The 11079-nt window shown below is 38.1% G+C and overlaps 1 protein-coding gene across 1 annotated transcript in view; it reads right to left on the bottom strand.

Annotated features, from left to right (window-relative positions):
• Positions 1-11079, bottom strand: part of LOC104527068 (inactive carboxypeptidase-like protein X2) — a gene marked incomplete at its 5' end in the record, with an annotated part of 50068 nt that overhangs the window by 22719 nt on the left and 16270 nt on the right. The window contains 2 exons of the mRNA XM_010170686.1: positions 3614-3764; positions 4387-4471. Coding sequence (XP_010168988.1) covers positions 3614-3764; positions 4387-4471 — 236 coding nt within the window. The remainder of the gene's footprint in view (positions 1-3613; positions 3765-4386; positions 4472-11079) is intronic.

Below are 11079 nucleotides of genomic sequence, written 5' to 3'. Positions count from 1 at the left end.
GCAGGAATACAGATTAGAAAATTAAAAGCTAAAATGTAGAAAGGCGTACAAGTCTTGCACATAGCTGGTTAGGTCCACTTTGGCAAAAAATATTTTCTTTAATAAAAAGGAAAATAAGAGACTAAGAAACTCAAACCTCAGAAGAATTAGAATTGAAATACACTCTTTTATTCATGGCAGTACCTCAGACAGTCTCTCTTTCTCCCATGGAGAAAAGATCCTGCAAAAGTGTGACACTCCCATTTATACAGAAGAAAATATCAGGTTTTTTTCTACCACCAAACTATCTTTACATTATCAGTAGAGTTAATTAAGTTTACAGGTAAAGATAGCTTGTTACCTTCATACTTCTGTTCTTTGTAATGCTGGACAAGTGACAAGGAAACTAAAATACCCAACTACTTTCCAGCGTGCTAAGGACTGCCCATGAAAAGTACCCAAGAGGAGTGATTGCTGAGCAGTTTGACATATAGAAGGGTTTTTCTGCTTTACTGGGGCCAGCAGGACCAGGGAAGTCATCCTTCCCCTCTACTCAGCCTTGGTGAGGCTGCACCTGGAATACTATATCCAGTTTTGGGCCCCTCACTCCAAGAAGGACATGGAGGTGCTGGAGTGTGTCCAACATTTGAGCTTTCTAATGATTTCCTACAGTTTGATTCCAATAATAATGGTAATTCTGAGGATGGTTAATAGTTCTTCAGAATAGTATACTCTTAATTTTACAAATAAAATAAGAAAGAAAACCTTTTAATAACACACATAGCATTGTTGGGGGATGTTGGGGGATGGAGAAAACAATACATTGGCTATTCCCAGAAGAATTATTGAATTGGGTCTCATTTTTATTCAGTCTTTGCTCAGGCAAACTCCCAAAAAAGTTTTAAATTGCCCAAGATGAAATTTCAGCTTTGTAATGATAAAAGCAGAACACAAGGACAGACTGTCACTACACAAAAATTTACTCTCACAAGTAGTTCACTGAATTTAGTACTGTTGTATACACAGTCACTGATAACCAAAGATAATTGCAGAAAGTCACAGTTTTATACAAAATGAGCTCACTCCTTGACTTAACCAGGAAGACTGGCAAGAAGAAACAAGCAATGAAAATAGGACGGAATGATGCATCCACTGCAAAACACCTTACTCTATTACAGAGTAGTTCATCTTTTATTTCGGGTTGAAAGAGATGGCATAATCATGATACCAACGATAATTTTCTATATAAGAAATTATTAAAAATTAAATTTCATCACAAATTTATTCCATTCAAATAACTGCCTATTGCCTTGAATACTCTACAGCATAAATAAATGCATGAAGAGCTCAGCTAATTTTCTCTCTCCTGTCTCTGGGTACTTTTGATCATATGCAGTTTCTTTTTGATTTTCCTTAGGTTTGAGATACAACAGGCAAGGAAAGTACATCCATCCCTCTGAGGCAACTGCGAAAGACTGTGTGTGTCAGGATACATCTATGTAAACACCAACAGTTTGGGAAACTGGAGAGGGAACTAAATGCCAGTGCTTTTGTCCTCTTTTTCCCCAGCGAGAAATGGTAGCACTCATCCCCTGCTATAGGTGGGATTTTCTGGCATCTTTCCACTGCAGCTAAATGTTTTTCCCTTGGTGAAACAGCAAATCACTTCTGTTGCCTGAAAGACGGTACTGACACAGTTGGATAAAAAAGCTTTTTTTTTTTGTAGAGCTCCTCTAATAGTCTAGAAAAGGTTGTTTGTCAAAACTAGCCTATGATACACCAAAAAAAGTGTTATGAATAGTATAGGAGCATTTCACTGATAAATATTACAATCATCTTATATAATACTGATTAGATAATCAGTAACTTCTCTGTTCCAATTATCTAAATAGTGTTTTCTCACAATTTGTCCAATTTTTAGTGTGCCTAGCATATGGAGCAAATTTTATTAACAGAGCCCTACCCACAGGAATATGTTCTAGCTGTCTTTAGCCATTTTCATCACATTCTGCCAGTGTTAACAAGCTTTCCTACAATATTAGTATCTTATTCAGGTTTCCTCTTTATCTGGAATTCCTTTCTTACCTTCCCTTGTGAACCTATGTGATGGAAAGCTGATACACAATACAGACAAAAATTGCTTAATTTAGTCAGGGATTAACAAAGACAAACCAAAATATTAATAATTATAAGGGAGACGTTATCATTCTCTACAACTACTGAAAGGAAGTTGTAGCAAGACAGGGGTCGTACTCTCCTCTCAAGTAACAAGTGACAAGACAAGAGGAAATGGCCTCGAGTTGAGCCAGGGGAGGTTTACATTGGGTATCAGGAAAAATTTCTTCACCAAAAAAGTTGTCAAGCATTGGAATAGGCTGCCCAGGGAAATGGTGGAGTCATAATCTCTGGAGGTATTTAAAAGACCTGTAGATGTGATGTTTAGAGACATGGTTTAGTAGTGGACTTGGTAGTATTAGGTTTTTGGTTGGACTCCATGATCTTAAAAGGTCCTTTCCAACCTGAATGACTCTGATTCTGAATTTAGAAGACATGAAAAAAATTAACAGTCATGAAAAATTCCTTACTTCCCTTCCACATTCCTTTTTTCTTGGGGTATTTCCCTACTTTTTTCCCACCTGCCCATGCATTGCCACAAGAGGACATGGTGCATGGGAGCTCTAAAACATGACCAAACTGCTCCTGCTGACAACTTGATGTCTTGTATGTTCACACTCAGGGTGCAAATATAATTAAAAACACACGAGGTATTCAAGGAAACTGAGCATCACGTAACTTCTTTCATGGGCTTTTGTGCTTTGGAAAGCACAGAGATGTGTGAATTGACAGAGCTCCACCTCCTTATTTTGATGAATTTAGGAGACTTGCTCAGTTTTATGGAGGAAACTTCTGTCAGAAGAGAACCCTTGATTTCTAGGTGCATAGTCAATACAGGGTATTATTAGGGCAGCACTATCAAAGACGCTGGACCCATGGCCGAAGCAGTTGGTTATCTAACTTGGAATGAGCAAGGTGACACCAATAATGGGTGAAGAATTAATTTACAGGGAACTGCAAAAAATAAGTCATGTCCTACAGGAAGAAAACATGCATGGAAAAGCCTCTGCAACTTGAGGAACAGCTTTGTTTTGAGAGCCTTGCGTGTGATGAATAAAATGTACCAGAAGAAAGAAATGTCAGTTCTTTCTGAGCTAAAAAGACGGGTCAGCAGCTTATCAAAAGCTATTAGTTCTTTTAGTCCAATTACATTTCGAATAAACACACCCTATTCCCATTGTGTTTCTCAATGAATGATTCTGATATTTTCTTTCAGGAATAAACTGCATCAGCTACTGCAGGCAATTAACTCAATAAATGACTACCAGGAAGAAGCACTGATGCTGTTTCCATGCTAATCCAAGACCTTTTATTAATAAATCCACTTTAGATACCCCACAGTTGCATTTGAAGGGTTACCCTGATGCTGTCTGTGTATCCAGACATTTTTGTTTCTTTTTGCCTAATTCTACTCACTAAAGACAGGTATTATATCAAAAGCAAAGATATCCAAAGGAAATAACATTTCTCAGTCTTGGCACAGGTAGCCATGTCAATATCAACTGAGAAAGACTCTTACCTGGCAAAGGACACCCTAAGATTTCCAGTCTCATACAGATGCTACCTTCTTCAAACCAGGACCGGGGATTTATACGGATATAACGTGCAACCAGCGGCACCGGCAACATATTGAGAACTGGGATCTCTTTTTCACTGTTTCCTTCAAAAATCTATGTAGGCCAAACATATGGAAATGGCAAGATCAGTTCTTCAAAAAGTCTTTTAGCACTTTTGGTAATAGAAACAAATAAAGACACCTGATACAGCCCCAAGTTGGTGTTGGCTCAGGCATGAACTGCTCTTCAAAGAGCACAATCTCCCCATGCTCCTCAGAGGGTGGCAAAGGAGCTAGAGCTCCACACGCTCTCTCCAACAAAGGGCACCCCATGGGCATGACTTGCCCCCAGGGACCAGCAGACTGACACTAACCCATGCACAAACCATACAACAAGGAACATGTCTCATCACAGGCAAGACCACTGCTAGGATGGTAGCCACATCCATAGGCAAACACATGCAGATTTGTCACATAGGATGTTCTAGGTTCTTCTCTATATTATGCGATTTGCTAGGATGGTAGCCACATCCATAGGCAAACACAGATTTATCACATAGGATGTTCTAGGTTCTTCTCTGTATTATGCGATTTGTTCTTAAAATTAGTGGGACTACTGAGAGACATTGCCTTGTAGTCTTAAACTGACTAATTTGGGAAATTAAAACTGCACATGGACAGTCCTCACTTTCCCACCTCTGCTCATCTTCATAAAACTTCTGTTTCATGATACTCACCACATCTCCAGATTCATTTCTGACAGCAGTCCATGCATGGCTGTCATTGCTCACCAATACTCTGTAAGAGGTCACCCAGTTACTCCTTGAAAAAGATAAAGAGTATCTAAGTTATTTTTTTTTCATAACTTAGAATGACTGCAAATTGTTTAATAAAACTTGTAAGACTGCTAGCAATGGAAATCCCAGTTGACAGTCATGTCAACGCATGGCTGAAAAAGTGATATGCAAATTTAGATTCAACAGATAATTAAAAAAGCCTAGCACACAGAAGAAAAAAAAACCCAACAAGATAACATTCTCGGGTTCCAGGAAGTGAGGGATTACTGCTCTCCTTTCCTTTTGTACACAGATTTTGGGATAAATGTCTTACCTAGAACAGATGCATCCAGTGTTCAAAAAAATCTTACTGTTCAGCCACAGAACATTCATTACTTCTGCTGTTTTTATCAGAGAGGATGGAAAAAAAATAATAAATCCTCTAGGATGAAAAGTCCATGAATTTCAACCAGCAAAATTTCCATTTCTTCCAATACAAGAATGACTGGAGCCTGCAGTCATTCCTGTATTTATTAGCAATAGATAGGAACAAAGAGACTACGCTGTCTCTGCACAGCAGAGTCCAATTGATCACAGTACTAGTGTGTTGCTATGATATCTAGATCAATCTTCAGGAGGCTGATCTTTTTAGTGGCCTGATATCTGTTTTACAGCAAAATTCAGTTTAATCTAGAAAAGCTAAATCTTAATCCATACTTAAATCATGCTTTGTCTGTATTTAGCTAAAGAAAAGTAGGAGGAGAAATAAAATGCTGCTTCTTATGTTCTGAGAGGAGTTAAAGGTCTGTAGCTTTTACACTGTCTAGGCATTCCCCATGGAAATGTGTGTACAGCTACAGAGAAGGTAATGCCCTGACTCTCCTCTCATATTCGTTGGTCCAAAAGAGAAACAGTGGGGTTTTGGGTTTTTTTTCCCCCCCTCTAACATCTTCCTGGTTTCAACAGGCAGTGACTTGGAGGACAGTTGTGGCTTAGAGGTATTGGTATCTTTGTACCAATGTCAGTCCAGGATTATTAAATTCTATTTTCATGTATATAAACTGATTGTGTGTAGCAATCAGCCCTTTAGAGGAGTCATTCTTGAACATGGGTTCTTAGCTAAGCACACACTGGGAGTGAAACCTGGGTAAGGAAAGCTGTGGGACAAGAAAGAATAGGAGCAATTTGGGCAGTTATGGGAGAAGCAGCAGAGCATATAGATCAGATATAAGGGAGTATCTGGAAGGACAGATGTATTAAAGAAAAACTTCCTCTTATACTGCACCCATACAAATACAATTTGCTTTCCTTTTATTTCTTTTAAAGTCAACAAATAATATTAGCAAACTATCTGTGAACACACAGCTTGACTTCACTCTGCTTATGTTTAAAGGGACAACCTAGCTTTTGTATGCTCACTAAAAGAGAGTCAGACTTCTAGTGAAGACCAAAAAAGTGGTGGGGGGGGAACAAGAGCAAATTCATCAGTCACAAGATCAGCACAAGTTCACCCAGCTTCGTCTTGTACAAAATAGTGATCTTCAAATGCCTATGTCAATGCACGGCAGCAGAAAATTGATAACTTTAGATTTTAATCTGCTATTTCATTTGCTGAGTAACAGTGGTCCCACTTAAATAAAAGGTTTAAGTTGATGTTGAGACTTACAATGATGCACTAAAGCAAAGTTTAGGCAAGTGTTGAGCAGGATTTAGAAAAGCACTGTATATAGTTCACTAATACCCTCAAAAGTCAAAGATAATGTGATTTTGAAAAAATTACTACACAACCCAACTGTTTCACACATTAAACCAGCCCTTTGCAAGTCTTTCACCACCCCTCTTCTATGAATAGATTTTGCCATTTATGTTGTTTTAAATGGAAAAAATCTTGACTATTGTCAAGCAGGGTGTACTTTTTATTATTGTATTGAAAAGATGAATACATCAGCCACCTGTAATGCACACACTACTTAACATTTTTTTTAATAGGTTAGCAGCCTTCTGAAAATACTAACTGTCTACTAGTCAGTGGAAAAACCTCCTGGGTAGGGGATTTGACAGAGATCTGTTAAGTGCCATGTTGGCATCTCCAGTCTCAATGGCTGAAAAATGTTAGCAACAAAATAGACAGTGAATTCAGCACGCTATATAAGTTTCCGCTAACTTTTGTAAAGAACTTCACTTTCTTCCTTCAGCTTCTGCAATAACCTGGCAGTTGCACCACAAAATTTCACTGTGATCATAACTTGAAGGAAGACAAATTTACATCTAGCAAAGATGGATAATAAGAATTTTGGAAGTGACCAACATCAAAACTCCAGGAAGAGCAAAAATAACTTTTTCTGATTGAAAAAGAAACCAAGTTTGGGAGTAAAACTCAGGGGTTTCAATGGGGGTGGTGGTGTAAATATTCAGTGCACATAAAACTGTGGTGTGGGGGGTTTCGGTGTTTTTTTTGTTTTGTTGGGTTTTGGGGGGTGTTGGGGGGTTATATTCTTGACCATTTTTCAAAATCAGAGTAAATGTCCAAAAAAGGCAATGTTACAAACCAAAAAGACATCATTGCTTCTGAAGTATTACTGAAGTTTTTTTACTTCAACTGCACAAATAAAATTGAGGACAAACACAATACATACATATTCACTACTCTACACCTGAGAAAAAAATTGTTGAACAAAATATTGTAACTACATGAAAACAAGATAACAGTGGACATTCTGTATAACAGAATTTTGTAAGAAAATCTTGGCATCTATAGACAGTTTTTAAAAGAATTTTCTCATTTTATTGGCATATGAGAATTTTGTTGTTAAACTAATACTTCCAATCTAGACTTTTATTTACCAAATTTTAATTTTCTCACTCCCTACAGTTCCAAAGGTTCCAACTTCTCCCAAAAGAAAATTAATACTAATCAGCTTTACACATATTCCATCTTGAGTGAGAAAAAGTAACATGCTTTTCAGAGGCAGCCTGCCAATTAAAATACAAATGGGACTACATCCAGTTTTGTACATTTGCAGTATAGAAGGACTACAGAGGGTCATGGGATGAGATAAATCAGCATGATATATTAGGTCACACAGCACATGCTATTAACTGTGCTCGTCTGTAAGGAATAAACATCCACTTTGCATTTGTTGAGATGAAAAATAAAACAATCACAGGTGACCAGATTCTTCTCCCACTGGTCCTAAATGAAAAAATGCCTCTTTGGGTTTATTTTCTCCCTTTTTTCCAACCTCATAAGGAAAATGGCTTTTACCAATATTAAGAGGACTGCTGTAAATTCAGATTCCTCTCCAAAATGGCATTTTCTGCCTTGAAATCATTTTCCCCACAGTGGGGAAGGGGAACACCATGTACATTTATGTATTCAGAGAATCTGGAAAACTAGCAGAAGCTAATGCTCAGGGCTTCAAACCATGCAGCTGAGTGTCTATAAATCCCAGACATTTCTACAGATATAGACGAGCAGAGGAGCATTCACATACTAAATTTTCTCAAAAGCTGCAGATTTTCTACATGTGTGCAGCACAGGAGGTCTGATGCATGCAGGAAGCAGATGGATGTGTTGCACATGCTTGAATCAACAGCCAGGCTGTTTATAGCAAGCACAGTGCTTCCTGGGTTTGAAGAGTTTAATACATACATGATGCTCACGTTATTAATGGAGACACAAAAATCTAAAGCTTTCAGGGAAATCCATCAAACATAACAGCTAAAGCTAAAGCAAGAAGTATTGGGGAATGTCATCTGCTTTGTTTGTCACCTGATGACAGGAAGATCCATCTCATTGGGTCTTGCAGACATTAATTCCTGCATCACCTCACATCAAATCTTTTTGGGACCCATCAGCATTGAAAAATAAAGCTATCCAAGGAAAGCTGAAAGCTATAAAGCTTTACAGTACTTAGGATGTCCCTACCATTGTTTTAGTGGATCTCTTCTGAATTTACTCTATAAAATCTCCCTGGACCTACTATTGTATTCCTCAGATATTTGTTGGGTTTAGAGTCAAGGAGACATAATTCAGGGAAAGTCCTATGCTGGCATTCAGAAAAAAAGTGTGTTAATTATCAAGCTCTTTCTTGGCAGGAAGCTAGGCAATACAGAAGTGATTTCCTGACAGCACCTTCAAAAGTATTTGTGGTTACTTCTAGTTCATCATGCTCTAGCACAAAGTGTTCCTTACGTGACCACCTCACCAATTGCATCAACACTAGAAAAGGATCATGAGATACAGGTTTGACAGGAGATATTTGGATTCAGGTGCTTACCATTAATAATCCTTTTCAAAATTTATGCCAGTTCTATCTCTTCAAGGAGAAACCATTTCAAAAATCTCCGTATCAATTGCCAACATTAATCAATTCATTTCACAGAAAGTGAACACAAAAATTAAAACTTGATTCAAATTCACTTAACGTGCTGGATTTTGGAAATTATTATTAATTAGTCAGTTTTTGTCTGTAAAGAATAAGCTTTAGACGGGAAATGTAGTGGTTGGAAAAGACGTTTAAGACCATTGTGTCCAACCATAAACCCAACACTACCAATTCCACCCCTAAACCATGTCCTTAAGCATCTCGTCTACAAGTCTTTTAAATACCTCCAGGGAACGCGACTCCACCACCTCTCTGGGCATCATGTTCTAATGCTTGACGATCCCTTCGGTGAAGAAGTTTTTCCTCATATCCAATCTAAACCTCCCCTGGTGGAACCTGATGCCATTTCCTCTCATTCTAAAATTGAGCATCTTTGATTTTAAATTCTGTTTCTTGTGATGCATGGAAATGTCCAGATTCTCCATTTCCATCAAAAAAAATACAAGCTGAGGGATTACGTTACTTGCCAAGGGACCAAAAGGAATCAAAGCAGAGAATTAAAAGCAGATCTCCTATAGCCTTGGCAGGTTCCTGTCCACAGAATCAACTTTTTCTTATCTAACCTCATCATCAGGCTACTGAGCACAGGGAAAGACATCACAACAGCACCAGAACAACAAAACAGCTTTCCTCCTTGCCTTTCCCAATATAAATTGCTTACTTTTCTTTATGTGTCTTAGACACATAGATGAATCCCAACTCAACACAACACACAGTAAGTGCTAAATGAGAAGCGGTGGAGGGATGCCAGGCTTTTGACTGCCCAGCCTCCAGCAGCCAAGTACATCAGCTGAGACCTCTGACTATTTGGATAGGGTTTTATTTTCTTTGAACAGCATCTGCTGCACATGATATTTTAAGGCCTAGCTTCTCAATTATACAAAGCTGAATAAGCAACAAATGAAAAAAATCTGATGCTCTTAGGTTAGTCTCTAAGGATGCTTTGCCACATCACTACAACCCAACATGATTTCAGATCAATAAGGAAGGTTGGCAGGTACTGATCAGCAGAAGCTCAAGCCCACAGTGACAGAGATGCTGTGGATGAGACAAGCAAACATTGGCAGAGTTCAAGTCACCATCATCTTCAATGGACCTGGCTCCAGCTGACCATATTATTCTTCTACTGTCATGATAATCTGATTTATCTGCATTACAAAACCCTAAAGTTAACAGAAAATAGAACCAGACAGGCACAGAGATGTGTATCCTCCAATAATATATAAAATGACAAGCCAAAATACTTGAAATAGTGGCATCTCTATAACAAAAAAATGTTAGGCAAACCTTAGATTAAACTGTACTCAGGCAACAGAATCAGTATGCTGGCAATTAAATGGCTTTCTGCTTGAAAAAGTAATTTGTAATCTCATGAAATTAAATGTGAAGCCATTAATATTAATATTCTATAATAATATTTATGCTGATAAAATTTTAAATCACTCGCTGCCCAAGAGTTTCAAAAACAAGCTAAGTCAAAAAAATGCTCAGGCTAACCACAGGTAGCCCAGTAAGTTTTAAAACCTAATTAAAATAAATATGATTTAAGAGATGGAGCTTGAATAGCAAGCAAGGATATTTTTTTTAATAATTGAATGTTTAATTTTTAAAATTGCTTCTAGCTGACCTAAATGAATATACTGCTGTGAAATCCAGTTCTTCAGAGACCCTAGGAGGGAATGCTCAGGGTCAGAATTTCACTTGTTCAGAATGAATTAAGCACAGATTTTTCAAAGCTCTCTTCTCAGTGAGGAGGAGTTGGGGTTGCAAATGCATTTCCCACCCAACGGCTGCCACTTACAGCCAGGTTTTTACAAGATTTTAATCTCTGACTTTCTGACCTTTCTAGAAAATCTGGTGCCAGCTGTAGGTGTTGCCTTCTGCTGATCTACATTCAGATAGTAACACCTGAAGGTGACATGTCTCCTGTGCGGGGAAGAAAGACATCTTCTGCCCCAAAGATCCTATGGTCATAACACATGTCATTTTGTGCCACTCTTTGCAAAAAGTTCTGTGTGTGTTTGAAATTCTTCCTATACCACACTTTCCCCTTTCATATCTTCGACATCTGCGAAACACAACCAAGCTGTGATGCCTTTCCTTCTGAACCTCCTTTTGTGACATTTTTAATCTTCCCATTCTTGTTTGTGCCTATTGCACCATTGTAAATCAATCACGTATTTGAGGAGAGAAATCCAAACTACATAGGCACTGCCTCACTGTGTCTTTTTGTCTCCTTTCTATGAATATTAAAGCAGTGAAAAAT

Source organism: Antrostomus carolinensis, unplaced genomic scaffold (assembly GCF_000700745.2).
Source record: "Antrostomus carolinensis isolate BGI_N321 unplaced genomic scaffold, ASM70074v2 scaffold5106, whole genome shotgun sequence".
NCBI lineage: Eukaryota > Metazoa > Chordata > Aves > Caprimulgiformes > Caprimulgidae > Antrostomus > Antrostomus carolinensis.
The sequence above is the reverse complement of the archived record's forward strand: the minus strand, read 5'-3'. Positions and strand labels throughout refer to the sequence as shown.